This window comes from Nycticebus coucang, chromosome 2, assembly GCF_027406575.1.
Source record: "Nycticebus coucang isolate mNycCou1 chromosome 2, mNycCou1.pri, whole genome shotgun sequence".
Classification (NCBI taxonomy): domain Eukaryota; kingdom Metazoa; phylum Chordata; class Mammalia; order Primates; family Lorisidae; genus Nycticebus; species Nycticebus coucang.
The window spans coordinates 134,711,481-134,730,401 of NC_069781.1; the positions used below are offsets into that span (position 1 = coordinate 134,711,481).

At 42.9% G+C, this 18,921-nt stretch overlaps 1 protein-coding gene across 2 annotated transcripts in view; it reads left to right on the forward strand.

Annotated features, from left to right (window-relative positions):
• Positions 1-18,921, forward strand: part of ENTREP2 (endosomal transmembrane epsin interactor 2) — a 454,036-nt gene that overhangs the window by 349,154 nt on the left and 85,961 nt on the right. For both annotated transcript variants that reach the window (XM_053581956.1, XM_053581957.1), the window contains exon 3: positions 72-182. In XM_053581956.1, the coding sequence (XP_053437931.1) occupies positions 72-182 (111 nt within the window). The remainder of the gene's footprint in view (positions 1-71; positions 183-18,921) is intronic.

The following is an 18,921-nucleotide window of genomic DNA, read 5'->3' on the forward strand; positions in this document are numbered from 1 at the left end:
GTAAAGCTAAGTCAATTTTCCTTCTAGCCTCTCCAAGTGAATAACCAATTTTTTGTTTGGTTTGTTTCCAGATAACCTTTTTCATGCTGCTTTCTGCAGTGTGTGTGATGCTGAATTTGGCTGGTTCAATCCTCTCCTGTCAGAATGCTCAGCTGGTCAGCTCCTTAGAAGGCTGCCAGTTGGTGAGTAATGACAAGCAAACCTTTTCATAAAGGTCATGGGCTTCGATTTTGCATGAATACAATAAAATAATTTTATTGTATTCTTGGGCTCTCCTGTAAACTTTCAATTACTCATGATGTTTTCTAGCTAAGGAATTTAGGTTAAATTGGTTCATTTCTAGAAATTCATTCCATTCAAACTCGTTCTACTTGTAAATCAGTTAGGAATGGTGTATGTTTAAGGATCACAGTATGGTGTGATTTTAGAATAAGCGTACTTAGTAACTTATATTTTAGCATTTCTTGTATTGCTTCTTACTTGTATTGAATTTTTAAAAATCAATGTTAAGTGCCCAGCATACATATAAGCTTGATAATAAGTGCATCAAAACAATATAGTTTTCATTTTTGAATTAAAAAGATAATTTTAATCCAGGAAAATCGTCCATAGTGAGCTGCTATGAACGTTGTAGGAGAGCACTAAACGGTTTGTTGAATACTTGGCTTACGTTACTGCAGCGCGCGTGTGAGCCTGGGAGAGAAATCGACGTGTGTGGGGTTGTGTTCCAGTGTGGATACACCCAGTCTCCTGAAGGACCACAGTAACTCCTGGCTGTGGGAGCGTTGGTATTCGATTCTCTGTTTTGGAGATGATGCCCGGCTGCCTTTCAGAGCCGTGTTCCTCCCCAGCTGCCATCTGCTTGCGCTGCCTGTGGCTGTGATTTTGAGAAGTCAGTTCTGAATTACTAGAAGTTCATCTGCACGGGGGCCATGTTGTTTGAACCCACGGGGGCAGCCGTGGGAAGCCTGCTGCTCTCTGCCTTCTTAGCTACAAAGGCCAGCAGGTCTATATAGGTTGGCACAGTTTCAATGCTGAAGCACCTACTGAGTTACAAAAAGTAATTTTCAGACTTAATCTTGTTATTTTCCCTTGAATATGGGCTAAAGAATATCAATCAGATTTCATCCCCATCTGGTGTGCACAAAAGTATCCTCAGTACGGCACAGTCCTCTCCATGGTTACTAAGAATTGGCACAACCTGGAGCCCCATCTTCATTGGAAAGACTTCCCATCCTGAATCTAACTTGGTCAGCCTCTTTTTTCCTAAATATGAGATGCTAAGAATATGGCAACCACAAGGGGTTGACCTTTTTTTTCTCACACTCCCATTTTCTGATGCAGGCACCTGTGTCAAGGACATGAGTCATTGGGGTGAGGTGAAGCAATAGTGCCTGGGCACCGAGACCAAAAAGAAAGCCTGTGGGTAGTGCCCATTCTTGAAGGAAGGGCTGACCCCTCTGGGCCTTAATCTCAGAACCCCTTTCCCCAGATTACACACTAAATGAAAACATAGGAAAATAGATTTGTTCTTTTCTATTTCTTATTGCCACCAGTGCCTCCACAAATAAATGAAAAGGACATTATATGCCCACAGATGTATACACATCTCTTTGGTTAGATGGTACCTCGGAATCGTCAGTACAGCAGAATCTCTGTGAGGTGACCATCACGGGACTGTCACACACTGGTCAGCATACAGAGGGGTCAGTGTGAGGGACTAGGCCTGCTGTACTGATATGCACATGTGGTGCATATCCAGTCTGTGAAAATTAGGTCAACTTGAGGTGGTCAGTGTAGGGAGGTGGTCAGCTGTGGAGGTGCTACTGTATTCATCTTACTTCAGACTTTGATCCCAGCCATGTCTCTGCCGTGGCTCACACACACCCAGTAATCTCACAGCCACAGAGTAGTGTGGTCCCCGGTTTGGGGACAGGGCATGGATGGAAGCCGTGGCCTCGTAACCTACTATTAAGATAAGTGACCTTCTCTCTCAGTTTTATTTCCCTTTCCTGTTAAATGTGGAGATTACCTGCCCTGAGTTTTTCATAAAATATTAAGTGAGATAAAGCCTATAAAACACTCAAATAATATGCTCCATTACTATTATAAAAATGATATTGTTACAATGACTTATTTTTAAATTGATCATGAATATCGTTCTATGTTTTTAAATTTTTTTCAACTTTATTTGTAGTAGCTGCTTTCTATATATTAGTGTTGTTTATTTAATCAAATCTGTGCTTTTTGCATGTAGAAAGGTGACCATCATTCTTATACAAATTCTATTTGTAGTTCCTAAACATGGGCTTGCGTGATCAGAAAGAATCTGTATCTTTAGAGCCTTTGATCAGTACATACATGCTGGCTTTTACGAAGGATCAATACGTACATGCTGGCTTTTCGAAGGCTTACCAGTTTATACTCCCAGGATGTGGCAATCTTCCTATACCCTTGCCAGCGCTGAAAATGATTTCTTTTTTAAATCCATGCTGATTTGGAAAGGGTAAGATGACATCATTGGTTTAATTTGAATTTCCTTGAATATAAGTAAATTGAACTTTTTATTGATTTATAGTTGATTAATATATATTGTTTATATGTTGATACATACTTATATGTGAAATTGCATATGATATATATGTTTATGCACTGCTTGGAGCTTATTTTCTTTTTTCTGTGTATTGCTTACATGTTGTCTATACCCCGTTGTAGATTTAAATATTTATCATATTGATTGATAAAAACTCTTAATATGTGTTTGAATTCTTAGGCTTACAATATGTTGGCCAAATATATTTCCTGGGTTGTCATTTGTCTTTTATTTTTTGACATAGAAAAGTTTTTAGTTTTTGCGTATTCACATTTGCCAGCATTTTTCTCTGTCGTCTTAGCTTGGAACCATGCTTAATAAGATTTCTCCTTCCCAAGATGATGCTGCCCCCAATTTCCTGGTTATTGTTAAGACCAAATTCTGCCACTGAGAGATCACCAGACACACATGCAAAAAACAAAGGAGTGACTTTATTCAAGCATGCTCAGGCCATACCTCCGGCAGGACTCTGCTCAGAGGGGACGATCCTGAGGTAGAAATGATGGTGGGTTTTATACCCTTTGGCGTGATGCATTTTGGGTTGCAACAAAACGCGGGAGAAATTTCCTGGGGGAAACTGGGACCGAGTTGGGGGGCTTGTAGGCACAGGGACTGAGGTAACTTAGGAGGTTTAGGATTGGCTGGCTCTATCTGGGACTGGCCCTATCTGGAGGCTGTGAGAACAAAGGTGTGCATGTTGGATTGGCTGGCTCTATCTGGAACTGACCTGGCCCAGAGGCTGTGAGACTCGGGAGGGCCGCCCTCACTGGTTGTGGCTGGGGCACAAGGGCCAACTTTCACCCAGAGGGCCACTGCTGAGAATCAGCCCCTGGTGAAAGACTGACTCTGCCCCCCACCTTCCTCACCCTGCTAACTAGCCTTTTTATCTTCTCTCTTTCTTATATCCCCTATGTCTCCCATTGCCCTTAACATCTCTGGGTGGGAGTTAGTTAACATTGTAGTGTTGCAGTCAAAACCCTCTCTTTCCAGCAATTAAAGAGTTACTACAGAGTTTGTTAAAAACTATTTTTTTCTGGCTGCAAAAAAAAACTGTGGTTGCTATGTTACAATTTTGAGATAAGGTGCTGGCATTCTGCAGAAGACCCAAGGTCAATTACTCATTTAGAACGAGAGAAAAAGAATGGTCTTTTTAAACTGTAGCTGCTTTCCCCACCCCTCCTCTGCCCCACCACAGGGTTAGGATTCGCCACCGGGCCCTTCACTTATGGTATGCTTTTATTTTTTTAGTTAACTTTTTAGTATTTTGGAATTTATTGGCTAATTTTAACATTTTCTCCCCAGATGGTTAGGGAATTTTCTTTAAACTATTTTCTGAGCAGTCTGGTACTTCCCTGCTGGAAAGGTCATCCAAACCCTTAAGCATCCTCTGCCAGTGTCTTCTGTGTCAAGCTACATAACTAGGAAAGCCAAAGGCCATTCGTTGGAAGGGTGGCATGGCCTGTGGAGTAACCAAGCCAGGCAGAGATCAGGCTGGGGGCTCACTGTTTCTGAGGAAGCTTTTGTTGGTCCAGAAGTCTGACTCCAAGGGGGGACCTGCAGTGGAAGTCAGCAGGGTACAGTCTACAAGTGGGAACCATTCTGGTGGTTTGTCACCTTTTTGCCCATTTTCTCTGGAGTCGGAGTCCTGGGAGGTGCATTTAATTAGCCAAGCCAGAAGAAGAATATATTTTATTGTCTCACCAAACTGAATCCAACACATTCAAGAGGTAATTTCCCCAAAGTCAGGTGCTATTAGGAAGGGTCCAGGTGGAGGAAGAGACATGAAATGTACGCGGGGGGGTGGGGGGGGTGGGGTGTGTGTGTGTGTCGAGAAGTGACCAGCACCTGCCTGTATTATCCTGTGTATATGTACACACAGATAATGATGTCCATTTGCCTACTTATAGGTTTTATTCTGTCCCATTCCAATGTCTGTTGTTGAGTCCCCGAAGGCCCTGGTCTCGGTCGCCGCAGGAAGGAACAGACATGACGTGGATTAGAAGTACAAGCTTGCGGGAGGCGAGCTAACCTTAAGTGCAGGGTAGCCCTGAGTCCCCTCCGCAATGGCTGTTTATTAAGGTTATACACAACAGGTGTGGAGAGTTAAGGGAATGACATAGGAGGGCTGCATGCGTAACGATTGCCACGTGCTCTTTCCTCATGTGTTCTTTCCCCACAACCCTCATGAAGAACTACTAAGCATCCATGTTTAACACATGCTTACTAGTGAGTGACCAATCTTATCTCATTCTGGAACACTGAGTTACTTTGGGGATTGCCCCCAAGTCACAAAACATCTCTAGGCTTGCCGAGAGACTATCCTGTTCTCAGCATTTCCTTTTAATGTGATAAGAATCAGGAACTGTCTTTTGCAAGCATTCCTCTACTGTCTGTTCATATTCCAGAACAATACCACTTTAGTTACCTTGACTTTAGAATTCATTTTTTATAACTGGTAGGACAAGTCCTATTTCCATCCCCAGCCCAGATTTTTAAGTTACTTCTTTTTTTTTTTTTTTTTTTTTTTGAGAAAGAGTTTCACTTTGTCACCCTTGGCAGAGTGCCGTGGTGGCATCACAGCTCACAGCAACCTCCAACTCTTGGGCTTAGGTGATTCTCTTGCCTCAGCCTCCCAAGTAGCTGGGACTACCATGCCCGGCAAATTTTTTTGTTGTAGTTGTCATTGCTGTTTTTATCTGACTGGGTTGGATTTGAACCCGCTACCCTTGGTATATGGGACTGGCGCCCTACCCACTGAGCCACAGGCACCACCCTAAATTACTTCTTAAAAATACTCTTGCCTAATCTTACGCTCTTGTAATAGTCTTCTAGATGAGCTTTGATTTTTTTTTAATCAAGATTCATAAGGAATGGATTTGAGATTTGAACTGGAATCATATTAAATGATTCTCTTGTGGGAAAATGGACATCTAAATAAAGCCGTGTCTTCCCATATAAGAACGTAGTGTTTGCTTTGGTTGATCCAAAACTTTTCAACTTCTTCACTCAGTCTTTGTTTTTTACTTTAGAATACTTAATGCATTTCGATATGTGTGTGAAGTGTTTATATCCTCTGTATAATTTAAAATTAACTAGTGTTCTCTGCCTACAAAGGACATATAAACAAAGGTAAATCTTTTATTCCAGACTTCTAACAATGTCCCTTCCAGAAGTAACCACTGTTGATAGGGTTTTTTTGTTGTTTTTTTTATTGTTGGGGATTCATTGAGGGTACAATAAGCCAGGTTACACTGATTGCAATTGTTAGGTAAAGCCCCTCTTGCAATCATGTCTTGCCCCCATAAAGTGTAACACACACCACGGCCCCACCCACCTTCCTCCTTCCCTCTTTCTGTTCCCCCCCATAACCATAATTGTCATTAATTGTCCTCATATCAAAATTGAGTACATAGGATTCATGCTTCTCCATTCTTGTGATGCTTTACTAAGAATAATGTCTTCCACGTCCATCCAGATTAATACGAAGGATGTAAAGTCTCCATTTTTTTTAATGGCTGAATAGTATTCCATGGTATACATACACCACAGCTTGTTAATCCATTCCTGGGTTGGTGGGCATTTAGGCTGTTTCCACATTTTGGCGATTGTAAATTGAGCTCCAATAAACAGTCTAGTACAAGTGTCCTTATGATCTTAAAAGGATTTCTTTCCTTCTGCGTAGATGCCCAGTAATGGGATTGCAGGATCAAATGGGAGGTCTAGCTTGAGTGCTTTGAGGTTTCTCCATACTTCCTTCCAGAAAGGTTGTACTAGTTTGCAGTCCCACCAGCAGTGTAAAAGTATTCCCTTCTCTCCACATCCACGCCAGCATCTGCAGTTTTGAGATTTTGTGATGTGGGCCATTCTCACTGGGGTTAGATGATATCTCAGGGTTGTTTTGATTTGCATTTCTCTAATATATAGAGATGATGAACATTTTTTCATGTGTTTGTTAGCCATTCGTCTGTCGTCTTTAGAGAAAGTTCTATTCATGTCTCTTGCCCATTGATATAAGGGATTGTTGGCTTTTTTCATGTGGATTAATTTGAGTTCTCTGTAGATCCTAGTTATCAAGCTTTTGTCTGATTGAAAATATGCAAATATCCTTTCCCATTGTGTAGGTTGTCTCTTTGCTTTGGTTATTGTCTGCTTAGCTGTACAGAAGCTTTTCAGTTTAATGAAGTCCCATTTGTTTATTTTTGTTGTTGTTGCAATTGCCATGGCAGTCTTCTTCATGAAGTCTTTCCCCAGGCCAATATCTTCCAGTGTTTTCCTATGCTTTCTTTGAGGATTTTTATTGTTTCATGCCTTAAATTTAAGTCCTTTATCCATGTTGAATCAATTTTTGTGAGTGGGGAAAGGTGTGGGTCCAGTTTCAGTCTTTTACATGTAGACATCTAGTTCTCCCAACACCATTTATTGAATAGGGAGTCTTTCCCCCAAGGTATGTTCTTGTTTGGTTTATCAAAGATTAGGTGGTTGTAAAATGTTAGTTTCATTTCTTGGTTTTCAATTTGATTCCAAGTGTCTATGTCTCTGTTTTTGTGCCAGTACCATGCTGTCTTGAGCACTATGGCTTTGTAGTACAGACTAAAATCTGGTATGCTGATGCCCCCAGCTTTATTTTTGTTACAGAGAACTGCCTTAGCTATACGAGGTTTTTTCCAGTTCCATACAAAATGCAGAATCATTTTTTCGAAATCTTGAAAGTACGATGTTGGTATTTTGATAGGAATGGCATTGAATAGGTAGATTGCTTTGGGAAGTATAGACATTTTAACAATGTTGATTCTTCCCATCCATGAGCATGATATGTTCTTCCATTTGTTAATATCCTCTGCTATTTCCTTTCTGAGGATTTCATAGTTTTCTTTATAGAGGTCCTTCACCTCCTTCGTTAGGTATATTCCTAGGTATTTAATTTTCTTTGAAACTATGGTGAAGGGAGTTGTCCTTAATTAGCTTCTCATCTTGACTGCTATTTGTGTATACAAAGGCTACTGACTTGTGGACATTGATTTTATATCCTGAAACATTACTGTATTTTTTGATGACTTCTAGGAGTCTTGTGGTTGAGTCTTTGGGGTTCTCTAAGTATAAGATCATGTCGTTAGCAAAGAGGGAGAGTTTGACCTCCTCTGCTCCCATTTGGATTCCCTTTATTTCCTTGTCTTGCCTAATTGTATTGGCTAGAACTTCCAGCACTACGTTGAATAGTAAAGGTGACAGAGGACAACCTTGTCTGGTTCCAGTTCTAAGAGGAAAAGCTTTTAGTTTTACTCCATTCAGTAAAATATTGGCTGTGAGTTTGTCATAGATAGCTTCAATCAGTTTTAGAAATGTGCCACCTATGCCTATACTCTTCAGTGTTCTAATTAGAAAAGGATGCTGGATTTTATCAAATGCTTTTTCTGCATCTATTGAGAGGATCATGTGATCTTTATTTTTGCCTCTGTTAATATGGTGGATAACGTTTATAGACTTGCGTATGTTAAACCAGCCTTGCATCCCTGGGATGAAGGCTACTTGATCATGATGAATGACTTTTTTGATGATAAGCTGTAATCTATTGGCTAGGATTTTGTTGAGAATTTTTGCGTCTATATTCATCAGTGAGATTGGTCTGAAATTCTCCTTTTTGTTTGGGTCTTTTCCTGGTTTTGGTATCAGGGTGATGTTTGCTTCATAGAATGTGTTGGGGAAGATTCCTTCTTCCTCAATTTTTTGGAATAATTTCTGCAGTACAGGAATAAGCTCTTCCTCGAAGGTTTGATAGAATTCTGGAGTGAAGCCATCTGGACCAGGGCATTTTTTGGTTGGAAGATTTTTTATTGTTTCTTTGATCTCAGTGCTTGAAATTGGTCTGTTCAGGAGCTCTATTTCTTCCTGGCTGAGTCTAGGGAGAGGGTGTGATTCCAAATATTGATCCATTTCCTTCACATTGTCAAATTTCTGGGCATAGAGTTTCTGGTAGTATTCAGAGATGATCTCTTGTATCTCTGTGGAATCAGTTGTTATTTCCCCTTTATCATTTCTGATTGAGGTTACTAGAGATTTTACTTTTCTGTTCCTCGTTAGTCTGGCCAATGGTTTATCTATTTTATTTATTTTTTCATAAAACCAACTCCTTGTTTCATTAATTTTCTGAATGATTCTTTTGTTTTCAATTTCATTGATCTCTGATTTGATTTTGGATATTTCTTTTCTTCTACTGAGTTTAGGCTTAGATTGTTCTTCTTTTTCCAATTGCATAAGATCTCCTGTGAGATTGTTGATGTGCTCTCTTTCTGTTTTTCGAATGCAGGCATCTAAAGCGATGAATTTTCCTCTCAAAACTGCTTTTGCAGTATCCCACAGGTTTTGGTAGCTTGTGTCTTCATTGTTGTTATGCTCAAGGAAGTTAATGATTTCCTGTTTGATTTCTTCCTGCACCCATCTGTTATTCAACAGAAGATTGTTTAATTTCCATGCCTTTGGGTGGGGTCGAGCATTTTTATTAGAGTTGAGTTCCACCTTTAGTGCCTTATGGTCTGAGAAGATACAAGGTAAAATTTCAATTCTTTTGATTCTGTTGATATTTGTTTTGTGTCCCAGGATATGATCAATTTTGGAGAATGTTCCATGGGGCGATGAGAAGAATATATATTCTTTATCTTTGGGATGGAATGTTCTATATGCGTCTATCAAGCACAGTTGTTCTAGGGTCTCATTTAAATCTCTTATATCCTTGTTTAATTTCTGTTTAGAGGATCTGTCCAGCTGTGTAAGAGGAGTGTTAAGGTCCCCTGTTGTTATGGTATTATCAGATATCATATTGCTCAGACTGAGTAAGGTCTGTTTCAAGAATCTGGGAGCATTTAAATTGGGTGCGTAGATATTTAGAATTGAAATGTCTTCTTGTTGTATTTTTCCCTTGACCAATATAAAGTGACCATCTTTGTCTTTTTTGACTTTAGTTGCTTTAAATCCACATGTATCTGAAAATAAGATTGCAACTCCTCTTTTCTTCTGAATTCCATTTGCCTGAAAAATTGTCTTCCAACCCTTGACTCAGAGCTTTAATTTGTCTTTTGAAGCCAGGTGTGTTTCTTGCAGACAGCAAATGGATGGCTTGTGTTTTTTAATCCAGTCAACCAATCTATGTCTCTTCAGTGGGGAATTCAAGCCATTAACATTTATTGAGATAATTGATAAGTGTGGTAGTATTCTATTCGTCTTATTTTGTGAGAGTCCATTGCTTAGTTTTATCTTTTGCATCAGTGTGGAGGTTAGGTTCTGTCGTTTAATTTCTGAGTTCTTACTTTGCTGCTGATCCATTGTGGTGGTCAGTGTGCAGAACAGGTTGAAGTATTTCCTGTAGAGCTGGTCTTGTTGTGGCGAATTTCCTCAATGTTTGTATATCAGGAAATGATTTGATTTCTCCATCAATTTTGAAGCTTAGCTTAGCAGGGTACAGAATTCTGGGCTGGAAATTGTTCTGTTTAAGTAGATTAAAGGTAGATGACCATTGTCTTCTTGCTTGGAAAGTTTCATTAGAGAAGTCTGCGGTCACTCTGATGGATTTGCCCCTGTAGGTCAACTGGCGCTTACTCCTGGCAGCTTGCAGAATCTTTTCTTTGTTCTTGACTTTGGACAGGTTCATCACAATGTGTCTTGGAGAAGCTCGGTTAGAGTTGAGGCGACCTGGGGTCCGATAGCCCTCTGAAAGCAGTGTGTCAGAATCTTTGGTGATATTTGGGAAATTTTCTTTTATAATATTCTCTAATATGGCTTCCATTCCTCTGGGGCATTCTTCTTCCCCTTCTGGAATTCCTATAACTCGTATGTTGGAACGCTTCATAAAGTCCCATAATTCTGACAGTGAACGTTCTGCTTTCTCTCTCTTCTTTTCTGCCTCTTTTACTATCTGAGTTATCTCAAAAACTTTGTCTTCTACCTCTGAAATTCTTTCTTCTGTATGGTCTAACCTGTTGCTGATACTTTCCATTGCATCTTTAAGTTCCCTGATTGACTGTTTCATTTCCTTCAGCTCTGCTATATCCTTTTTATATTCTTCATATCGTTCATCTCTGATTTGATTCTGTTTATGAATTTCCTTTTGGTTATTTTCCACTTTATTAGCAGTTTCCTTCATTGTTTCCATCATTTCTTTCATTGTTTTCAACATGTGTATTCTAAATTCCCTTTCTGTCATTCCTAACATTTCTGTATAGGTGGAATCCTCTGCAGTAGCTACCTCATGGTCCCTTGGCGGGGTTGTTCTGGACTGGTTCTTCATGTTGCCTGGAGTTTTCTGCTGATTCTTCCTCATGAGTGATTTCTTTTATCTGTGTCCTTGCTCTAATTTTCCTTTCACTTCCTCTTGCTCTTTAAGTTCTTGTGCCTGTGGACTAAGGGTTACAGGACCAGAAAGGTGAGAGGGTTGAAGAGCAAAAAAGGGATGAAAGAAAGGAGGACCGAGTGATTAAAAAAAAAAGAAAGATAGAGAAAGGAGAGGGGGTGGGGATAAGGAATATTGACAAAAAGAAGAGAGGCAGAGAAAGAGGGAGACAGGGCAATATAGGTGTACAGTAGGGTACTTTGACACAACCTTAAAAAACCCCACCTTCTGGGGGTTGGGTGCCCAGTGGGGTGGTTCCCTTGAGGTCAGCAGCTCTTTGCTAACCTGGTCAGACACAGTACCCCACCTCCACCAAGTAGAGAGGAAAGACAAAAATGCTATAAATCAAACCAAAACAAGCAAACAGAAAACTTTATGGAGATAAAATTGGGTGAAAAACCAAGTGATAGCAGAAGAAACACTAGCAAAAATGAAGTTGTAGTTATTAAAAAAGGCAGCAATGGGAAATTATAATTAAACTAGAAAAATTGAGAAAGAAAAAGGGATCTGTATGGAAAAGATTGAAATTAAGAAACAAAATAACATCAACAACGTCAAAATAAACAAACAAAAAAAACCAACCAAACAAAAAAAAATAAAAAAAAATACACAACCAAAAACAAAGCAGTTTGTATATGTTATTGAATATTGTCTGGGCAACACGTGGTCTTTTGGGATATGAGATGTTAGTCACAGTTCTGATAATACTGGAGGCTGCTGATTTCTCAAACCCCAGCAGGTAGACACCCTAAATCTCTCTTCAGCCCACTTAAAAGGCACTTTGAACTTGTAAACTTGCTGAGCAGAAGCTTTCCCAGCTTTCTCGCTAGAATCACTGCTGAAGTGGCTATCCACTTACCCAGTGTGCCAAAACCAGTCTCACTCTGCCCCTGAGGGTTAGGGCTGCAAGGCGGCTCAGACCCCACCCTTAGGCTACTTGGTTGCTGGGTTACCAGCTCCCACCCGTTTCTAGCTCTGCGACCCTGAGGGCGGAGCTTGCCGGGGCAGATCACTGACAATGGTTCCGTGTGACCCACCGCCAAACACTAGTAGCTCCGTCTGGCTCAGCGGCTCAGACTGGGGCCCTAGACAACGGCCAAAGTTCTCCGCACTCCCGCTCAGGCCTTCCCCAAGGCAGTTCAACTCAGTGCCAAGTCCAAGGACATCAAAACAGTTCACAGGTAAGGCCTTTCTGGTTTGCAGTCTCGCTGCTACTGAACTTACAGTTGTAGGCGGGTTTAGACGGATTGAACACACGCGACCACTTGCCGGTTTTCCACTGTTTTAGTCCTCCTCTTGGGGTCCAGAAGTCTCTCGCTGACTCCCTGTATCCTCATAGGAGTGATGATAGGCAGTTCCCACCAGCCAGAGATGCCTGGAGTCCTATCTCCCCAGACTCACGGTGCCCAGATGCAAGGAAGCTGTTACTCGGCTGCCATCTTGCTCCGCCCCCAGTACTAGATATTTCATACTGAAGAGGTCACCAGTGGTGTGTAAGACTTGTAGTAATTTTCTCATGCTGTTGAATGTACCCTTGAATCTTTGATCCCATACTTTGTCAGAAGAAGTAGTTACAATATTATCTTCTGAGTTCCATCTCCTTTTGTTGTTCTGTCTAGTTTTGGTTAAAATAACATTAGACAATGGTGTTTCATCTTGCACTTCTTGTTCTTGAATTTATTTAGAAGCTCTTAATGACCCACTAACAGGTGGATACAGAGAGAGGGTTTGTGTTAGCAAATCTCACCATTTACTGAGCTTCATAGGACACAGGATGGGAGACACAGCAGGGCCCGTGTCTGTGTGTCTCTGGGGAGGCCCAGGAGCTTTCTGTGCCTCCACCCTGTGCAGAGGCTATGCTGCTGTCACAGAGGAGTTCAGCAGGACGGCACAGCTCAGATTTCCAGCAGTTGTTTGTAAAACACGTTCTCATCTGAGAGTTGAGGCCTAAGGCCCGCAGGCCACCCATGCCGCTTCCTCCAGCCAGGCACACTCATGCACAGCACAGGACGCCGACCAGCCTTCTGTATCCATCCCCACACTGCAGGGTCTAGAAAGGAAGTGGTGATGTGCGGAGACAGAACGTGGAGGTCGTTTGTCCAGGCAAGCATGTGTCCATCGAGGCCCAAGGTTGCTTACCTTTTACTCTTACCGAGGATTTGCAAGGGGGAAATCTAGGGGTGGCATTATTTTAATACCTTTATTTTATTCCTGGCTCCCACAGGGTTGCTCCTAGTGGGTTACCATCCTACGGCAATGTTTGCTGTTAGCTTCTGAGAGACGCTTTAATCACTTTAAGACTTTCCCTTCCATCCTGGCATACTAAGACTTTTCTTTACAATCAAGATGCTTGTCAGTTTTATCCTCATCTTTTTGACATCTGTGGAGATGATCGTACAGCTTTCCTCATTTAGTTTGTTACTGTGGTGGTTTTCACTGAGAGGTACCCTAACAGGGAGTCTCTTTTGCATAACGGAAGTAGGCCCTCCCTGGTCCTTGTATTAGTTTGTTTGCATTGCTAGAAAGAAAATACCTGAGGTTGGATAATTTATAAAGAAAAGAGGTTTATTCAGCTCATGGTTCTGCAGATTGTACAAGCACCGCGCCAGCACCTGCGTCTAGTGAGGGCTTCAGGAAGGTTCCAATCAAGGCAGAAGGCCAAGGGGGAGCAGGTGTGTCCGCTTGGCAGGGAGTCATTAAGAGCTTCTTACCAGAGAAGGAGCAAAGAGGGCAGAGGGGTTTCAACTCTTTTAAACACGCAGCTCTCCCATGAACTAATGAAGTGAGGATACGTTATTGCCTGAAGGGCACCAAGCCTTTCCTGGTGGATTCACCCCCATGACCTAAACACTTCCCACCAGACCCCACCTCCAACATTGGGATCAAATTTCAACACAAGGTTAGGAGGAGCCAGAAATGCAAACCACCTGAATCCTGTTCTTTTGAAGGAATACAGAACGCCCCGTTCACTTTGCTAATGTTCTTTAAGAGCTCTTCTTCCAAATTCACGAATGAGACAGCCTGTGATTTACCTTAAGGTACAGTCCTTGTCTAGTTTTTCTATCGGAATTATGCTTATTACAGAATGAGTCAGGAGCATTGACCTGTGCTCTGAAACAGTTCACGTGACCTAGGAATTAAACTGGGCTTTTTGAACTCGGGGAAGTTGATCTGATTCCTTTTAACATTTTTTTCGTGGTCTTGATGTCATTTGTGTTTTCCTTATTGGTTCGTTTCTGTTAACACATCCTTCTAGCATTGTCTGTTTCATCTGGGTTTTCTAAGTTATTGTTATAAAGCTATAGATCTTGTTCTGATTTGTTCTCTAGTGGAAAAAGTTCAAAATTAAAAAAGAGCTACAGATAATATTCCTTTATAATTTAAAAGTAAACCTTTTAGCAAGTCTTTAGAGATAGAAAGTAGGTTAATGATTGGGGGCAGGGGGGTTGGGAGGAAATGGGGGAGTTGGGGGAAAGCCTGATCATAGCTCATTCCAGCCTCAAACTCCTATGCTCAAGTGATCCTCCTGCCTCAGCCTCCCAAGTGGGTAGAACTACAGGTGCTGAGCGAAGGCCCGTGCCCAGATAACGTTAAAATGTTTTAACATATAGATAAGGGTCTTGCTATGTTGCCCAGGCTGATCTTGAACTCCTGGCCTCAAGTGGTGCTCGTGTCTTAGCCTCCCAGGAGAGAGATTATAGGCTTCAGCCTTCGTAGCTAGCCTGGACTGTATACTTTCCATCATGGATTATATGGTATGTGAATTATATCATGATAAAGCTGTTATTGTGGCCAGGCCCAGTGGCTTACACCTATAATCCTAGGAGGCCAAGATGGGTGGATTGCCTGAGCTCACGAGTTTAAGACCAGCCTGAGCTAGAGTGACACCTCGTCTCTAAATAAATAGGCAGGCATTGTGGCTGGTGCCTATAGTCCCAGCTACTTGGGAGGCTGAGGCAAGAAAATTGCTTGAGCCCAATAATTAGAGATTGCTGTGAGCTGTGAAGCCATGGCACTCTACCAAAGGCGACAAAGGGAGACTCTGTCTCAAAAATAAATGAATAAATAAAACAGGAGGAAAAAAACCATTATTTTTAAAAATCCTGTAATTAATTATTACAGGATAATTACTTGTAATGTTAATTTTTTATTAATAAAAATCCTGTAATTAATATGTCCTCTCTCATTTGTAATGTTAAATTTTGTTTTCTCTTCATTGACTTCAAGTTTATGAAGGTACCCCAAAGAACCAGCTTTTTGTTTTATTTAATAAGATTACTCTTTTATTGAGATTTCATTTGACTATGCTTTTATTTTATCAATCCCTTCCATGTTCTTAAGGCATATTTTGTTTGCTGTGTACCTTTTTTTTTTTTTTTTGCAGTTTGTGGCTGGGGCTGGTTTTGAACCTGCCACCTCCAGCATGTGGGGCCGGCGCCCTAGTCCTTTAAGCCACAGGCGCCGCTCCTGCTGTGTACCTTCTATAGTTGGGTAACAGTGACACTATTGTGCAGGTTTGCCTGTGTACACCACTGACACAGAGCACTCTCATTAAATCAGTTCTAAACTAATTGTGACTCGTATTTTTGCTTTTCTCTCCAACCTAAACATTACTTAAATTGGTGTTCTTACCTTTTTAGATGGCAGACTTTCTGTTTTTATGTCGTCCCCTCACAGATAGCTTCTCATTTCATTGACTGAGAATGTGTGGTCTCTAATTTCTGCTTTTTACAGTCCACTCAAGTTTTCTGTAACTTTGTATGGGAGTAGTTGGGGACGGGTTTTGTGGGCCTTCGTTAAAAACAACGAAACGTATAGTCTCAGCTCGTTGGGATCAAAATGTCTTCAGGTATTTGTGTGTCCATCCACGTGTTCATGGAGAGCGATCGTCTTAAAGTACAAACTCTGCGGCACACAGAGTGCTGAGTAGTGTCCTTGCTGTGGCCCTCAAGTCCCTGCTTTGACCTTGCCCCCCTGCCTTGCCAGCCGCACTGGGACCCCAGGACCCCTCTTACCTGGGCTGCGCCTAGTTGTCCTTGCTCCCAGCAGTCCACAGCTGGCTTCTTCTGTTCCTCCAGAATCCAGAATCAGCACCACATCCATGGAAAGGCCTTCCCTCACCAGCCTGTCCAGGAGCCTCCCCCCACTCTCTCTGTCTCCGCCTCCCATCCAGGGCCTCCCCCTTCTGTCACTCTCTGTCTCCGTGTCCAGTCCAGGGTCCTCCCCACTCTGTCACTCTCCCTGTCTCGGCGTCCCATCCAGGGTCCCCCGACCCCCCCGTCACTCTCTCTGTCTAGGTGTCCTATCCAGGGTCCCCCCCTCTGTCACTCTCTCTGTCTCCACGTCCCGTCCAGGGTCCCCCCCCGTCACTCTCTCTGTTTCCGCGTCCCGTCCAGGGGCCTCCCTCCTCTGTCACTCTCTCTGTCTCAGTGTCCTGTTCAGGGGACTCCCCCTCTGTCACTCTCTCTGTCTCGAGGTCCAGTCCAGGGGCCTCCCCCCTCTCTCACTCTGTCTCTGCATCCCGTCCAGGGGCCTCCCCCCTCTGTCACTTTCTCTGTCTCTGCGTCCTGTCCAGGGGCCTCCCCCCTCTGTCACTCTCTCTGTCTCCGCTTCCCGTCCAGGGGCCTCCCCCCGTCACTCTTTCTGTCTTGGCGTCCCGTCCAGGGGCCTCCCCCCTCTGTCACTCTCTCTGTCTCCACGTCCTGTCCAGGGGCCTCCCCCCTCTGTCATTCTCTCTGTCTCCGCATCCCGTCCAGGGACCTCCCCCCTCTGTCACTCTCTCTGTCTACATGTCCCGTCCAGGGTCCTCCCCCCTCTGTCACTCTCTCTGTCTCCGTGTCCCATCCAGCGTCCTCCCCCCTCTGTCACTCTCTCTGTCTCCACGTCCTGTCCAGGGGCCTCCCCCCTCTGTCACTCTCTCTGTCTCGGCCTCCCATCCAGGGGCCTCCCCCCTCTGTCACTCTCTCTGTCTTGGTGTCCCATCCAGGGTCCCCCCCCCGTCACTCTCTGTGTCTCCACGTCCTGTCCAGGGGCCTCCCCCCGTCACTCTCTCTGTCTCCGCGTCCCGTCCAGGGTCCCCCACTCTGTCACTCACTCTGTCTCCGCGTCCCATCCAGGGTCCCCCCTCTGTCACTCTCTCTGTCTCTGCGTCCCGTCCAGGGGCCTACCCTCTCTGTCTCTCTCTCTCTGTCTCCATGTCCCGTCCAGGGGCCTCCCCTCTGTCACTCTCTCTGTCTCTGCGTCCCATCCAGGGGCCTCCCCCCTCTGTCACTCTCCCCGTCTCGGCGTCCCGTCCAGGGTCCCCCCCTCTGTCACTCTGTCTCCGCGTCCCATCTCTTTCTCCAAACCTTGGCATTTCCCTGTCACTCTCTACTTGCAGAGCAGTGCAGGGAGCAGCACACAGCTGTAGGATGCCTGTTCACTGGTCCAGGGCCTGGTGCCATTCCTGGCAGGGAGCGTGTTGTGCGTGAACCAGTGAGTATATCTGAACTATTCCTTTCCTAAGAGCCCCCTTAGGAAATTGAAAATCATTGTGGGATTTTAAGTAATCGTACTGTTTCACTTAAATTAGTTATTTTAAAAGCATTATCAATTTTCAAATGTCCTTTAAAAGGCCTTATCTTGTTTTGTTTAATTTGGGGCTTCAGAAGCATAAGTTAAGGTATAATGGCATCAAAAATTGTTTTAAAAAATATGATTTTTAATGACCTAATTCTTTCAATTCATCCTGCAGAAGTTTTGAGTTTATTGTCGTGTCACACTTATCTTACTGTGTTGGTAAATGAAAGCCTAACAATCATTTCCAAATGCAATTCAGTATAATATAATGCATTACAGGGGCCTACAAAGATTTTGTTTTAAATTAAAGCACATTGTCTGGGTGCGATGGGTCACTAAGAGACTGAGGTGAGTGGATTGCTTGAGTACAGGAGTTGGAGACCAGCCTGAGCCAGAAAAAGACTGCATCTCTACAAAATATAGAAAAACTAGCTGGGTCTTATGGCGGGAGCCTGAGGCAAGAAGATCACTTGAGCCTGAGAGTTTGAGGTTGCTGTGAGCTATGGCGGCACAGCACACTACCGGAGCGACAAAGTGAGATTCTGTCTCCAAAAACAATAATAATAAAATAAATAAATAAAAAGACATTGTTTTCCTATTCTTTCTTATTTTTTTAAATATGAGATAAAATTATCAATAGATGCTTGTTGCAAAAGGTGCAATCAACACATATGTTGGAATAAAATTGAAAGTTTCTCTTTCTCTCTGTCTGTCTCTGCCGAACACTCCCTGCCACACAGACAATTGCCTTCTAATGAATCTAGGTATTTTTCTAGATCTGTGTGTGTATAGGTTTTATCCCAGCAAATAAGCTTATTCTTTTTTTTTTAAGAGACAGTCTTACCTTGTCACCCTCGGTAGAGTGCTGTGGCATCACAGCTCACAGCAACCTCCAGCTCTTGGGCTTAGGCGATTCTCTTACCTCAGCCTCCCAAGTAGCTGGGACTACAGGCACCTGCCACAACGCCTGGCTATTTTTTTGTTGTTTTGTTGCACTTTGGCCAGGGGTGGGTTTGAACCCACCACCCTCTGTATATGGGACCCGTGCCCTACTATCTGAGCCATAGGCACTGCCCAATAAGCTTATTCTTTATACATTTGTCTGTGATGTTCTTCCTGTTCAGGGTTTATTTTAGACATTGCTGTGTAGGGGTATCTAGCAGGTTCCCGTGTTCTTTGCAAAGCAGCCAGCAGAGTGTCCTTTGCAGTGCTGAGAAGGGATTATGTCCACAGTTTTGCTAGTACAGACTTGACCTCGGTGAATGCGTGCACTTGTGTTTTCTGCTAAATTTGGATGTAGTCAGGTACTAACTTTATTGTGAGGAAAACAAACAAAATCTCCATCACAGTAGTAGGGAATGAATTAAAATATTCTTCCTACTTGGTATTG